The 16,723-nt window shown below is 40.3% G+C and overlaps 1 protein-coding gene across 1 annotated transcript in view; it reads left to right on the top strand.

Moving 5' to 3' along the window:
- Positions 1–1,309: 1,309 nt before the first annotated feature.
- LOC122665056 (mediator of RNA polymerase II transcription subunit 25-like) overlaps positions 1,310–16,723 on the top strand; it is a 162,393-nt gene continuing 146,979 nt past the window's right edge. Inside the window, exon 1 of the mRNA XM_043861111.1 lies at positions 1,310–1,522. Coding sequence (XP_043717046.1) covers positions 1,425–1,522 — 98 coding nt within the window. The 5' untranslated portion in view covers positions 1,310–1,424. The remainder of the gene's footprint in view (positions 1,523–16,723) is intronic.

The raw sequence follows: 16,723 nt of genomic DNA on the forward strand, positions 1-16,723 counted from the left end.
TCTAAATTTTGTGAATGGGTAGACTCCTAAGGCCCTTGCTCACATGTCAAGTTTCTAAGCAAAGTTTGCTAAGAAACAAAATTGGGTTTTGAAAGATCTAGGGCAACAAGAAAATGTATAGTAGTGGTCAAAGCACTACAACCATGCATGGATATACATGGGAAGGTATTTGTTTGAATTTGAGTGTAAAATTTGATACATGACTAATTCAAACAATATCTTGTTTATCTAAATGTGGTACTCTAATTCAAACAAGAGTTTAAGAACGCTACCAGGTTGCGCCCTAAGCGTGACTCCAACACCTAGATAAAATATCCGCTAATCGCATTGGAAATGACTGTCTTGCCCCCATGAAAAGGAGGAAATCACAGGGGGCATGCGATCATTTTCAAGGCAGTTATGTGTCTAGGCATTGGAGCAACACCTAGAGCACAATCGGTTAGCATTCCTTTTTCCTTCAAACAGTATCATGTCTATCCAACGGTCAACATTGACACATTATATACACATGGCATAAATGGTTGACCATTTAGGGAACACTTCCACAACAAGGTTTATATAAAGCAATTTTCCCTTTTAAGTGTCTAGTTTTTTTGTTTTTTTTTTTCTTTCTGTTGTTGTTAAATGTTGTATTATTGGTGAACCCATGAAAAAATTGGCTGCAACCTAAGGTCTTGTTGCCCCCAATCGCAAGCGCCAATTTGAAATAATTCTCTTCCCTTTTGGGGGTTCACAAATACTCCCCCTTAGGTTTTAGTATTTTCTAAACTATCCTAAGGGATTCCAAGTCACCGCATATGATTGGACCAGCATGGACATGGTTGCAACTAGGGCAGCGGTCAAATTAGTCCGGTGAACCCAGGCCCATTTAACTCATCAACTTTTAGTGGGAAACAGATAGGGCAAAGGTGCAAACCATGAAATTTGACCTACACCAGCACTCCTAAGTGTCTATCAGTTTTTATTTCTCTCCTTAAAATAAGGGGGCAGAGGTGTCTTTCACATGGGAAGGAGAGAGATAGACTCATGGGAGTGTTGGCGTAGGCCTGGTAAAAAAGAACATTTACCCAATCATACATTCTCTTTCAATACGATGGTTTTTGGGTAATTAATCCCCCCCCCACTCCAAAATTTTTCGATCAGAAAACAGCTCCTAATCCGACGGTGTTAAAGCCCTAAGGAAAACCACACTCCATCGGCATCAGGTAGTCCCCAATCCCCATCACATTAATTTGGGAAAGCGTGTGCAGCTCGTCATTATCCCGCCATACGGTTACACGGAGAATAAAAAACTAGAGAGAGCCTGTTTCTGATTCTGCATGGCCCAGCGATCAACCAGTTTCTGATTCTCTTCCAAGTCATCACAGAAGAGAGGGGGTTTGTGTCACGTGTTGTCTTCGCTGGGAGAACGCTTCACAGCACTAATGGCGGAGAAACAGTTGATTGTAGTCGTGGAAGGGACTGCTGCCATGGGTCCATTTTGGCACACCATTGTCTCTGATTACCTTGAGAAGATCATCAGGTTCGTTACACTTTCTTTTTCTTCTCTGTTAATTAATTCCTCTTCTGTTCTTGATTTGGATGACGAAGTCCTGTGTTTTGCTTTGGTTACTCACTCTGATTGCATAATTACTGGGTTAGCTAAACTAGGAGAAAGAATCTTGATCTTGTACTTAATTTTACTTAATTTTGTCTATGCACCTATGGTTCGTCAAGATTTCAGTGAATTCGGGAGTTTATTTGTTTTTCTTTCTGGGAAAATTCAATTGTCATGTTCTGCGATTTTTCTGTCTCACGAATATGGAATTTGAATAAAAAGAGTTCTGGGCAAGAAGTGCAGGTTTTTGAAACAACGTTTGATTCTTCGAAGCAATAGCATTCTCTGGTTCTGACGTGCTCAACTTTGTTGCTTTGGTTTGAAAGTAGTAAAGCTCGATTTAATAGATTGTTTTAGAATGTTGATAGAATGAGCAGTGGAGCCCATAGCTTTTGGAGTCAGGCGTTTGTCATGTGCAAGTTTCAAGTTTGTGTGTATTTCGATGCTAATGTATTGTTAGAAGAATAGATTGAAATAAAGCTTTCTTACTCCTGCATCATGGTTCCCTTAAATGGATGGTTGTTTTAGTCGAATACTAGGGGTAGCCGGGTAGGGTGGGTAGGGGGTTTATTTTCCCCATTAAACTTGAAAGGAAAACCATAACACTATGTGTTTCACTTTACTCTTTAGGCCTATGTTGCGATCTTGGACCAATAAGAGGAGACTTTGAGGTTGTGCAAGCGTTTCCTTCATTGATTACGTCAGAGATGTTTCATCTCTTCTAATTGATTTCAAATTTTGAAGCCTTGAACATACAGAAATTTGTCATTCAGATGGTTTCTTATCTCTTCCTAAGGCTCTCAAAATGCTGTCTCCTTCCAGTTCAAAGGCAAAAACTCTCAATGTACTTAATAGGAGATAAAAAAGTGGAATATTTTTTCTCATATCTGTCCGTGTTTTTTTTTTTTTTTTGGGGGGGCCGGATATAGGTAGAGGGCAAAAAGATTTTATTAAGATATAAAGAAAAAAATGTACGCTTATACCAACATTTATACTAGAATAAAAAAAGAAAATATGCAGAAAAGGATGGACTTATCTCTCACCGCATATCATTGGTGTACGATATGTGTCGAAAGCCCTTTTGAAAACCATTCATGTCTCAAAATCCTTTTATAACTTTAGCCCACCTTATTCTGAGCATAGTTTAAAATTTCATTTCAGTAGGCCGTTTCGGTCATACCGAGAAGACCGGAATACCGAAATTTTGGCGAAATTTTGCTGAAATAGTGTATTTTTTGGCAGGATGTTTCAGTTGGCCGTTTCGATAGGCAAACGGCCATAGTAGGCTCCGATACTTCAGGGAAACCTTGTTTTAGCCTATATAAACATATGTAAACTTTGTATTGCAAGAAAAAGCACACAAACCAGTGTTTTGGGTTTGTACCCTTGGTTGGTAGTAAACATCAAACCTATTGTATACCTTATGTAATATTGCCTATTCTTACACATTATTTTAGTACTAGAAGACAGAATAGGCAAGTAAAACAAGTAAGTTATGCAACCATGGATGAAGAAACATAAAATTGATTAATTATTTATGAAATAGTATAAAATACAAATTACAAAGTACAGTTCACATAGGCACCCAAGTCCCAATAATACAATACTTTGACTGTCTTGATATGAACTATGACGTGCTGGATCGAGTCCACTCATGGTCTGGTGGAGTGATGTACATTTTCCTCTAATTGTATGATAAATGCATACCATGTCATAGAGTGCAAGAAGAAACACGCGTAGTCCTCCACACCTGCTCCGTAAATGGCCTCATCTACATATTGGGGGTAATCTATCCTAGCGTATATGTCACCATAATATGAAGAACCAGCCACTGAACCACTATGACTTCATGGTGTTGGTATCATGTACAACTGGTGGGATGGGTAGGAGAAGAAGCTATCCACAAAGAACGATCTAGTATGTCCCTGTGAGTTGGTTCATACTTAAAATTTGGGAACGGATGAAGAAGATGCATGTTGCCCCACGCCAATGAAATGACCATATCACCAAGGTACTAAAACTCGGAACTCGACCCCAACTCGACCCTGGGAAAAACCGAGATCTCGGTCAAGTTGGTGCATTTTTTTTTTTAACTCGAAACCTGGTTTCGGTGGGTTAGACCTAGTTTGGGTCTGAAACTTGGTACTCAGCCCATTTTAGACCATTTAAACACAATGACACTATCAGATTTTGCAAAAACAAAATCCAAATAGGAGTTTCACTTAGTGGGAAACCAGGATAGACACTTATGCCAGAAATCAGGACAGAAACCAAGACAGACACTTATTTATTCCTAATATCATTGAAGTAAATGTTTTCGAAAGCTTTACAACAAGTCCAAGATTGCTTAAATCTGACTTATATTGAAGAAGTTATGTACCGGTCAAATTTAATTTGGTGTGCGTGAATGCTGTCAAAATCGCTCTGAATGAAATATTTTTTTGGACATCAAAATAAATGAATATTTTATCGCACTTTTGGTTTTTAACAATGTTTTACCATATTAAGACTTATGAAATTTTTAGATTTGAGAAAAGCCCCAGCATTAGAAAGTTGAAAATTGCACCTACCACCTAAAATCCAGTTTTTGTTCTTAAATTGGGGGGTTGACTTTTTTTTCCTTTTGGAATTTGATTTTTTTAACTATTTTTATTGGATTCAAATAGGGGGTATTTGCTTATTTATGACTAATATCTTAGGTAAATGAAATACAACTTAAGATATTAGGCATAAATAAGTGTCTGTCCTGATTGCTAGCATAAATAAGTGTCTGTATACCAAGAGATAGGTGTCTGTATACCAAGATTTCCCCCAGAGATATCGCCCAGATCTCGAGATGTGGCACTCATATGAAGGAGTTTGGGTCGAGATCTCGCCGAGATCTCGATATCTCGCGAGATCTTAACCGAGAAATTGTACTTTGAGAACTCGTATACCAACTCAACTCGGCTTTCCAAAAAAACGAGATCTTGGTCGAGATCTCCCGAGGTCTCGAACTATGCGTATCACTGAACTCTAACCAGTTGCTCTCTCCTGTAAAGGATGGCGTGCCCACTTCCTCTACAGTCCCCTAAACTCATGCCTCTAAGAGTACTAGATGAGCTATCAATGTCCATACAATCAGCCTGCTCATTTGGTCGGAACTAGTGACGAGGCCCTCTTGTGTAGCCTGCATGTGAGGAGGATGGATGTGCACCGTGGTCCTCATCTTATGTGGCATGATCAAATTGGGTCTCCCCAGTGAATCAAATCGGCTCTGGCTCTTGCACCTCCTCTGCCTGGTCATACTCCTCTTGAAGTCCAACATATCTTTCACCACCCCCATCACCATGTATCTGATATCGTGAGGATGTAGATTGGCCTCCGGTGTCTGACATATAAAAATTTCATCACCAACCAGCAGTTTGGCATATTTTTTTTGCAAAAAATAATTTTTGGGAAAAAGTTGTTTACTTGAATCTGTTGAATGTGGCCAAATCTTCACCAGTAAGCAGCAATCGATCTCTTTGGAGTGATGTGGCAAAACCCAACAGTGTATTCCAGCAGTTTGAGGCGGTGATGTGGCAAAAATCTAAGCAAAGAAGGTGATTTCTCCTTCTCCAGGTCGAAATAGACGAAATAGGTGTGTTTTGGTCATAATTTCGACCCGAACTTGCAAAATGCGGCTTTTATGAGTTGCTTTGTATTGTTTCGGTGATAAGAAATGTGGTGAAATTTCTCCAAAACAACCAAGATGTCGGCTGGAGCAGTGCAAGTTTCATATTTTTCGTTTGCCATTTTGTTTTTTGGTAGGCTCGGAAGTACCGAAAGTAGCGAGATTTTGGCGAAGTCTCGGGGAGAAAATTATGATTATGAGTCTTCCTAGGTTAGAAATTCTCTCTTTTTTTATTTGTTTGAGGGGAGGGGGGGGGGGGGTTGATTGTAAAGATAGAAACCCATACCTTCTTTAAAAATATGTTTGTTCCTTTCCTTCCAAACATGCCAAGACATACCATTGGAATCAGATGCCACAGCTCAATAGTTTTAAATTGAGATTCATATTTTACCATCTGGTAAACATCTTTTTTAAGCTCTGGAGGGTGAAGGCAATCAAATCTAAAAATGCTGAAAAAGTACTTCCACATAGGAGCATAGTACTAAATCTCGCGAAATCTCGGTCGAGATCTCGAATATTTCGAGTATCTCGACCTGACCGAAACGAAACACAAGCTCGAATAAAAAAAATGCAAAAACTTGGTCGAAATTTCGACCATCTCGCGATATCTCGAGACAAAATCAAAATGTCGCGAGATATCGAGATTCTTTTTTCAAAAGTAGCTTTATAAATACCAAAACTCGTTAGTCAAATTTCGACCGAGACTTAACAAGCTCTGGTTTTTTTGGGTTTTTTTCTCCTCGTTAGTCTCGGTCATTTCTTCACCCATACTATGACGTGGCATTCATTTGTCCTACAGTCGGAGAACAATGCACGTCGACTCCATCGGACTATGAGTGGGGTCGATCCTGGACGTCAGAGTAATTATTATTAGAATATTTGTAAACATTTGAGTCACTAGTTGACTACTTGACTTGTATTGGACTATTGGGGATATTGTCATATTGATATCATCTTTTTAACTTGTTATTTACTTATTGTACTTAATATTATGACTTAAGTTATGACTTATGAGTCATTCACTTTATGTTTCCAACTTCCAAGTCAATTTACTTGTTTAAATTGCTTATTAATCATTAATTTATTATGTCCTCTAGTACTTAAAGTCTTAAACAATGTGTATGTGTAATTAACTAAGTTATACATTAGGATTCGACCGTACATTGCCAATCAATGGTGCAAATCCAAAACACCACTTTGGGTGACTATGTTTGCAATTCGAACATTTAAATGTGTTTATATAGCCTAAAATAGGGTTTCTATGAAGTTTTAGGCCTTAACTTGACCTAAAACCCACCGAAATGACCTACCGAAACATAACAGAAAAATGCAAAATTTCGTTCGGATATTTTGGTCAGCCCGAAACACTGAAACAAAACGAGTTTTCAAACTATGCATAGGAGTGACAGGACTGCAATGTAAAAATAGATGGTCTCATAGCTTTGTGACAATTTTCAGGATCAGGATAACATAAGGAATCAAAATATACCCCAACGGAAAACATTCCCCTAACTCCATTCTTCTGAGTGTCCTTCAATCAGGGACAAGAGCATCCACAGTATAACTGCAAATAAGCAGTAACGGATTAGCCACATCATCAATATCCCTACCTCACAGATTTCATGTGAAAAATGGTTCCAGTTCACAGACCTGTCACAGATATCTACATATTGTTATGAAGGTTTTTCTGTGCTGAACCAGATTATATAAATTAGGAAAAACTGCTGCTATTAGGCACCTTAGGTCCCTTGCTAATCAGGTTAACTTGTTTGTTCAGATGGAAGCCAAGATAAGCTAATGATTTGGCAGACCAACTAGCTACGCAGGGCGTGGGAAGGATGGAATCAGCTGTGGGAAATTCTCTAGCTTTGCTAAATAGGAAATCCTTGTTAATTTTTTTGATATTGCACAATTATTATGGCTGTGGGTAGCACATTGTGTGTTGGGGGGCTTAGTTTCTCTGTTTTCTAGTTCCGATGGTCATTTCCAAGTGACTTATGCTCCTGTGTTTTGGCTTTAATTTCAAACTATCTTTTGTTGCTGATAAAAAAAAGGTTAAAACAGGCTGTTTATCCACTTCTGTTTCTGGAATATAGGACCTGATTTTCTAGATTATTTGGGATTCAAAGGATGGTTCTAGATTATTTGGGGTTCAAAGGATGGTTCTTGTGGAAGTGGTTCAGTTCTTGAGGAGCAGGGGTTAGTTCCTTCAAAGGTGCTTCCTAGCAGCTATGTTTTGGGGCATTTGGGAGCAGCCAACTTTTACACCTTTGCGATTTTCTTTATACCACTTGGCAACTCGTTCTCCATATTAACATTCAGCTAGTTCATTGGGTTTCCTTAGAGGTTTCATGGGCATAACTGTGGAATTAATCATGAGAGAGCAGTAGGTTGCTAGGACTAATCATATCAGTCTTGAAGAAAAAAAAAGAAGAGTTATCGTGAATAGATGGACCACTTACCAGAAGAAAAAAGAACAGTAGCCTGCCTTACTCTACTAGTCAAGTAGAAATTCAAGTAGATGGTCCTAGGGACCTTAAAGAAAGCAAATGTGAACTCGGACCTATGAATGGGGATAATCCTGAAACCCATAAAGAAGAAGTAAAGTGACTTGGACAAAAAGAGAAGTGAGTTAGACAATTCTTCTTTGTCGATAACCTGGAACCAATCAATCGAATATTGATTATTATGTAAAGTTGAATCAGAGAATGGGTGAATGATGGGACTTGTCAATAATAACGGGGGTCCCTTTATTTATAAGTGAGATTACAAGAGAACTGATAAGGAAAGTAAACTGTCTATAACTCATCGTCCCTATCTATAACGGCTAGACAGTGACTAGGCATAGTTATCTCAACACTCCCCCTCAAGTTGGTGCAAAGATATCATACAGGACCAACTTGCAGACAATAGGATGAAACACCTTACATTTTAATCCCTTAATAATAGTAGTGACTTGATCCGCTTTGGTCTTGACAAATAGAGTATGGTTTGCATGACTTTGTTTATAACCAAACTTTTGCATAGCCTTTAAGAACCTCCCAAACCACGCGCGGGAGACTGTTTGAGGCCATAAAGAGACTTCTTTAACTGGCAAACATGGCCAGAAATAGAAGGAGATCTGAACCTGGGAGGGATGTCCATGTAAACTTCTTCTTCAAGGTCACCATTGAGGAAGGCGTTTTTGATATCCAATTGTTGAAGGTTCCATCCAAGATTTGCTGCACAAGAAAGTAGTGCTCTAATGGAATTCAACTTCACTACTGGTGCAAATGTTTCTTGATAGTCTATGCCATAGGCTTGAGTGAATCCCTTGGCGACTAGACGAGCCTTGTAGCTCTGTATAGTGCCATAAGCCTTTTGTTTGATTGTAAAGACCCATTTGGATCCAACTAACTTCTTCCCTGCTGGTTTGGGAACGAGTTCCCAGGTACCATTCTTCTTCAGTGCTTGCATTTCCTTTATTATGGAAGCTTTCCTCTTGGGATCAGTGATAGCTACTTTCCAGTCCTGTGGAATAAACACAGAAGATAATGATGAAACAAAAACACAATAGGGAGGAGTTAACGACTCATAAGTAACAAAGTTAGATATCAGATGCTGAGTACAAGACCTCACTCCCTTGCGAAGTGCAATAGGATGGTCATCAAGAGTAGGAGAGACTGTACCTGATAAACCAGGATCGGGTTCAGCTGGATTAGGATCAGGTTGCTCCGATGAATATGGTGGGTCAGGTACTTGCTATTGCTTCTTGCGACGAGAAAAGGTAATTAATGGTTTTGCCCCTGCACTATCAGATTGCTCCCCCTGAAGTTGAACTGTGTCAATGACTTATGGGGGCCTGTCCGGAACATTAGGAACCTTCTTCTTGACAATACTCTCCTCCTGAAGAGGAGATGCCAGAAAATAGTAATCCGATTCGTTGAAAGTAACGCCCATGGTAACATACAAGTGACAGGTCGGGATGATAGTATTTATACCCTTTGCGATGCTGAGTAACCAAGGAAAATGGGTGTTATGGGTCAAGCTTAGAACGAGATGGAGAGGAGTTATGGGCAAAACAAACGCATCCTAAGACCTTAGGGGGAAGAGAAGACGCAATAGAAGGACCGGGAAGGAAGCTAATGGGTGTCTTAAAATTGAGGACATCAGTAGGAACCCTGATTTATAAGGTACGCTGCTGTGAGGACAGCCTCACCCCAATAGTGTTTGGGAACATTGTGGATAAACATAAGGGCACGAGCAACTGCCATTTTGTTCCGGTGTACAAACACAAGAAGTTTAGGACAAAATGCCATGTTCTTCAAGGTATTGGTGAAAATGACCATCAATATACTTAGTACCATTATCACTATGCAAAACATGAATCGGGGCACTAAATTGGTTACGAAGCATGGCATGAAAAGAATGAAAACAAGCAAAGGCATTAGACTTGGAATGTAGAAAATACACCCAAGTAAGACAAGTGTAATTATCAATAAATATGATAAACCATTTGAAGCCATTTCTATCAACGTCTGACAAGGACATACTTTCGTTGAGAAATGAAGATACCCTTACTGGATCGAGCGACTTCAATTCCCAGAAAGTACTAGAGAGGTCCTAAATCCTTATTCTCAAATTCCTTTGCTAACTGAGCTTTAACTTTGAGATTTCAGCTTCGTCATTGCCTATGATTACTATTTCATCCAAAACAGAAACATAGAGGATTAGATGACTTGCTAGCGTCCGTGACATCCTAATAGAGTCTACAACATGGTTTGCATGACTTTGTTTATAACCAAACTTTTGCATAGCTTTTAAGAACCTCCCAAACCACGCGCGGGAGACTGTTTGAGGCCATAAAGAGACTTCTTTAACTGGCAAACATGGCCAAAAAGCTTCACAAACTTGAACTGTTAGGGAAGGGCAGCGTAAATGTATACATCAACAGAAACAACCTATTTAAAATACTGAAAAAGGGATGACCCAACCGGCAGGGCCACTGAAGTAACTGAGAGAGGACACTAGTAGAGCAGGAAACATAGGCTTAAACAGGGGAAGGCATGCTAGGGACCTGCGGATCCAAGTAGCCATCACGGACCCGACCATATCCAATCGTCACTCCCTTCACCAAGTCTTGAAACACAGTGTAAGTGGAATAAAAGTTAACAGAACAATTTAACTTAATAGCGAGACGATGAATGGATAACAAATTCTCACATAAATTAGGGGCTTGGAGAACAGAATATAAAGAAATAGAAGGAGTACCAGTGACAGATTCTTTACCAGAAATAGATGACATGGATCCATCGGCAACATGGACCTTATCCTTACCAGAACCAGGAAATAGGTACTAAAAATATTGGAGGCACTCATCATATGGTCAGCGACCCCAAAATCAAAAAGCCACGAAGGACCAAGATGGGAAGAAACAGAAAAAGTACCTAACTGGGCTAAGTGAGAGGAAGGAGCTGAAGAGGAGGAGGTTCCCATTTGTGTCAACATATGTTGAAGAGTAGCTATCTGATCCCGGAGTAAAGGAGGCTGCAGAGGATGAGCTATCCGGAGTCTCTGAGGGATGGGCTTGGGAACGAACAATGCCTTGTTTCCCACCATGCCCACCTTTAGGGTGGCCATGGTGCTTCCAACTTGCAAAACAAAGTTGGGAAAACTGAGGTCCACACAAAAGGGAAATGAAAGTAAGAGGAATGAAGAATAAATTGAAGAAATGAGAGAAGAGAAGTGAGAAATGGGAAATGAAAGTAAGAGGAAAGAGATACTGCCCAGGAAGTCTGGAAAATCTCAGCTAAATGGGGTCCAGAACATGGATCCTTGCCCTTCAATAGACTCTATCTGAGGTCATACTTGGCACAAGACCCAGACTATGCATGTCATTCCTCACGACCTCTCCTATGGTCATTTTAGGCCTGCCCCTAGCTCTTTTAACTCCTTCAATCAGGATCCTTGTCCTTACTGGGGTGTTCCCAGGCCTCCATTGAACATGGTCATACCACCTCAAACGACATTCTCGGAGCTTGTCACAGATCGGGGCAACTCCCAAACCAGCTCTAATTCGTTCGTTCCTTACTTTATCCTTCCTAGTTTTGCCGCACATCCATCTTAACATCCTCATCTCTGCTACACATAGCTTCACTATATGACACTTCTTAACTGCCCAACATTCGGCCCTATTCATCATAGCCGGTTGGACAACAGTCCTATAGAACTTCTCTTTAAGCTTTAGAGGAATATGTCAGTCACACAGTAGTCCGGTCGCACCTCTCCACTTCATCCATCCCACTTTAATTCTTTGTGAAACATCATCATCTATGTCACCTTCTTTATTAATGGTTGACCCTAGATATCTAAAATAGTCATTTGGGGATATCTCGCTCTTCTCAATTTTCACCATGTCATTATCCATCATAGTGTGACTAAAGTTACACATCATACACTCCTTCTTTGAGCATAGTACCAGAGATATAGAGCGAAAACTTATTCCCACGGATAGTGAAAAGATGAACACGAGACCAGGTGAGGTAGTTCAGTCCGTTCAACTTGATAGGACCCAGAAGAAGAGACAGATGGTTGTGAGTACCAAATTGACCCACCAAACGACCATCACCACTTCTGGTGGAAACACCACTATTAGCTTCATCTGCCATTGAATCGTTGAATGTAGAATAGAATCACACTTGGTAGAGATAATCAAGGAAACCAGAAGAACATGGTAGGGGCGGCAGCACTATGACAAGGGATGTCACGTTGGAGAGGAGCAGTGATAGGGAGTTGCGGCGAGTAGGGGGAGCGACCAAGGAGGTCCCGCTAGAGAAGGGCGACGGTGGGTCGTGACAGGAACAAGAGGCGACTAGAAGGTCACGGTGTAAGGCTGCGGTGTCGCAGCTACATGAGAGAGAGAGAGTCGCGGCAGTGATGTGATACCAGTTAGGGTTAGTGGGACATGGTATTGGTTAGTCTACCATGTTAGACTTGAGAGGCCGGAGCCCCACTAGCGGTAAAAGAGAAACCTTGTTGGCGGCGGGAAAGAAAAAACTAGGTCTTAGGTTTTTGGGTTCTGATACCAAGTTGAATCAGAGAATGGGTTAATGATGTGACTTGTCAATAATGACAGAGGTCCCTTTATTTATAAGTGAGATTACAAGAGAACTGATAAGGAAGTCTATGACTTATCGTCCCTATCTATAGCAACTAGACAGTGACTAGGCATAGTTATCTCAACACGTAATCAATCAAAGACTACTTGAAAACGGGTCTTCTGCTCAAAAAATGAACTTTTTCCCTTGTTGATTCCTGTGGCATGGTCTCTTCTCATGGCAAGTTCTGCTCAACTCAACTATGATTATTGCTTTTTGAGGAGTTTTAAGGGATAGTTTGGGGGCAGTTGTCTTTGTTTTCTCAGGGCTTGTGAGAGTTGGACATTCAGATGGAGTCAAGTTGGTTGCTTTCAAGGTCCCAAAGTGGCAAGTTAATGTGTAGGCTTTTGCGCCTAGGTGATGCCTCAGTGATGGCAATTGACAAATTTTTTTTCACTGTAATTTTTAATAGGAGACTGTATCTCATACTGACTGCAGTAAGGACCACAAATTTGAATATAAATGATATAGAACATTAAGTACTGGAATAGGTAAAGAAATACAATGTTGCTGTGCTGAAGTAGTGAATGACAGGAGAAAGGATGAATGGTAACGAACCATATTTTCGTGGTTGAATTCCCAGCATAAAAAGATGCAATGTTTTAACAAAACAACCAATTCAAGAGCCTCATAATTCTGAAACTCTAAAAGTTGACTGTTTACACCTAGTTATTCTACTCAAGTCTGAAACTAGATGCACTTATATGATCGATTTGTTGGCAGCACCCAACTTTTGTATGGGTATAAGTTGGTGTATGTCCCAAAACGCCTAGTCAATTGCCTAGATAACACTGGTTTCTCTTGTTCATGTTTTCTACGTTTACTAGTTCCTGTCTTCCTGGAATGGTTTCAATTATTGGCTAATTGAGATCCTGAATGCCTGATACAGATTGGGATCAGCTGGGACAGATGCAAGTGTATTTACCAGTGTCTCGTTTGATGCGCTGGTAGGATCGGATTCATCAGCAGAGGGTCCTCTGATTCTGTTGGCAGACCACCCGCTGTCGATGATGGATCAGATTGGGATCATTCTGAAATCGTGATCCTTTAAATCACATGTCCTTATTCATAATTTGATGGTTTATGTGAAACCCACTATAAATTTGAACTTTGGGAACTTGTGTGATTTCAGGTTCTGCTTCAGTAACTATGCTTGCCTCAATGCTGTGGGCTGTATCGGTGGCGGATTCGGACCAACTCCTTGACTCACCTATGGAAGATTCAGGGGAGCCAACATAGCTAGCCATCTTGGAATCCGAAGGAGCTACGGGGTCCCTGCATCTGAGCTACATGTGTCAAACATGCTTGGACGAGCACATGCAGAAGCTCTCGATCTCTTAGGCCGGATTGTAGGTAAAAGTCCATTCTTGTGTATATGTATATATATATATATAGTATGTTTGCCTAAATTATGAAATAGGAGCAGAATGGTAATTTCCCTTATGGGACCCACATCCCTAGTGTGGCCATAGTCCACCCCAACCGGATTCCCGCTTATGTCACATGACATCGTTACTATGACTTCAATACAAGTATTAGGTAGTTATTTCCACTTAATTAGTTTAGAGAATCACTTTTTTCAAACTAATTTTTCCTAGACCTGTCCAAACAGCCCTTAGTTAAACTAAGTATATATACAAGACTTAGCTTAGGATTTTCATTTCTTTCTCTCCTAAACTAAGAACCGATTCTGCCAAGAGAGAAAGAAGTAGAGGAAAGAAGGAAAGTGAAGGAGAATTGGAGAAGAAGGCTTGGAATTGCTTGGACCTTGGTAGAGAAGCTTGGGAAGGATCATTTGGTTGAATTGCTACTACATTCTCCACCTCCTATCTTGGTAAGTCCAAATTCATTTCTGAAATAGCCCAATCTCTTCCCTTCTTCTTGGGTTTCAGCTGGGTTTATAACCCATATCAGCCTTGTATAAGGCTTGTATAAGGAATTTAACAATAGGTTGTAAAGATCCCCAAACCCATCATATTTTGAGTTACCATGACTCAATCCACATGTTCTTCCTTCCCCCCTATTCAAATTTTTGGTTTTCTGGCTGTGCATGTCAAGATCCATGACTGCCCAGCCAAAACCCCTTCTCTGTTGTGCCCATCGGATGGAGTTGTAGGCACCCAACTGTTCGACCGGTTGGTCCCTTCTGTGAATCCGGTTCACCCTTTTGTGATGACTGTGTACCTAATTGCTAGGGGTTTGACCTAGGGCTTCTTCTATGTCTGATTTATGTCTTTCATTCACTAATTAGGACTGCTAGTACGCTGTTGTGATGAGGTTGTTTTGTGCTTTGGGAGTTATTTTGGCTAGACTTCTTCTATAATCTAAGGTAAGGGAGTTTTGGACTTAATTTCAGTATGTTTGTGTATTAATTTCTATTTGTTATTGTTTTCCATATCATTCATCATGTTAATATATTGATCATCTAGTTTTCTAGCTTTTCCTTATTCGCATTAAATGATGTATCATGTTGGGGTGCCTTTTCATATTGCATATGCATATATTGCTTGATCTTTGAGGATGTTATCTGTTACTGATATTGCTGGACAGAATTACTTATTTATTTGTTATTGAATCATTCGCCATCATGATAGTATGCATATGGTTAGGATTGGCATGAACTCTGTGATTGTATGGGCCAGAATACCGTGTGGGTATTCTGGACTTTTTCCCTTTTATTATGTCTCTCTTGTATGTGGTTTAGTCCCACATTGCTCATGAAATTCTGTTATCTGTTTTTCATGATTATAAATAGATGTGCTTGGGATGATCATTAATCATCCAAGCCTTATGTTCTAATTCTGATCCTCTCTACATGGTATCAGAGCAGGTTATGAATTAGGACTCCACCTCTCCCATTCTCGATCCCCCCCTTTTCTAATTCTCGATCTCATCTTTCTCTTCTCTTCTCTTCTTCCCTTTCTCGATCTTCCTCCCCTTTGTTTTGTTCTTCTTTTTTCCATAGGGCAGCACTGATGAGGTGATCTATTGATCCAGTTCCTGCCCTCTTTTTCTTACCTCATTCCATGATATCAAGATCTGATCGATAGGGTGCTTGGTCTCTTTGCTGCGAAAATTGGAGACTCCAGCCTTTGGACAGATTCAATCTATACTACAAGGGATTTGTTCACCATATTGGAGCTCAAGAACTGCAGCAGATTGGTATACAAGCATCTACATCAAGTTGAAGACCCCTCAAGATCGATATTTCTTCACAATTTCAGGGTTTTTCAAAACCCTAACAATAGTTGATCTTGAGGTTCCACCTGTTAGTTGGTTCTGATTTTTTGAGTAGTGATTCTTCCCTATTCAAGGCACACTCGACTGCAATTTCAGCCTCATCCACTCACTCTTTGGGCTTCTTCTCCTCTTATCGATTTCTGCACCATCAGTATCGATCTCAAGGTTTTCTTTGTTAGTTTTTGCTGATTTTTGGAGACATTTATTCTATCATTACTAGAGGGCTCTCATTCCATTTTCAGCCCTTAACTTGAAGGATTTCTTGGGTTTCTCTTTACAACAGCCCCATTCTGCGATTTAGGATTCTCTACTGTCTTCATGGGTGACTCAGTGGATGTGACTGCTACTTCTGTTGGTGATGGGCAAAGTGAATCAGATTATCATACCTTTTCTCCTAATCCAATCAAGTTGGATGGCACTAATTACTTGCTTTGGTCTAGGTTTGCTTCCTTTGCCATTGTTGGCCGTAACCTTACTGGTCATATTAATGGAACCAGTGTTATGCCAACCGAGATTGGAGCTGCTCAAGAAAAGTGGCTTGCCAACAATGGAGTTCTTATGTCCTACCTGATTGGTTCTATGACTATAGATCTGCAACATAATTTTCTTCTCCTTGACACAGCCTTAGAAATTTGGGCTGCTTGCAAGGAAACCTACGGACAGCTTGGCAATGATGCCCAAGTATATGAAATCAGGAAGAAGGTCCTTCACACTACTTAGGGAGAATTGACAGTCTCCAAATACTATGCTACTTTGCGCAGCCTTTGGCAGCAACTGGACCACTTTTCTGACTTTCACCCAAGTACAGCTGTTGATATTGCTTTATATAAGAAACATATGGACAAGATCAGAGTTTATGATTTTTTGGGGTTAAATGTGGAGTATGATCAAATTCGAGTTCAAGTGTTGGGTCACAAACCTTTTCCTACACTTGAACAGTCCTACACTGGTCTCCTTTGAAGAAAACCGTAGGGCTGCCATGTTGCACCCTCCAATTACTGACAGGTCAGCCCTCCAGACTGCTGCCCCGGCTGCTCTCACACCTACAGGCACTACTTCTATTGATTTCACTACTGGTACTATTGTTTGTGAGCA

The sequence above is a fragment of the Telopea speciosissima genome, chromosome 6 (genome assembly GCF_018873765.1).
Source record: "Telopea speciosissima isolate NSW1024214 ecotype Mountain lineage chromosome 6, Tspe_v1, whole genome shotgun sequence".
Lineage (NCBI taxonomy): Eukaryota > Viridiplantae > Streptophyta > Magnoliopsida > Proteales > Proteaceae > Telopea > Telopea speciosissima.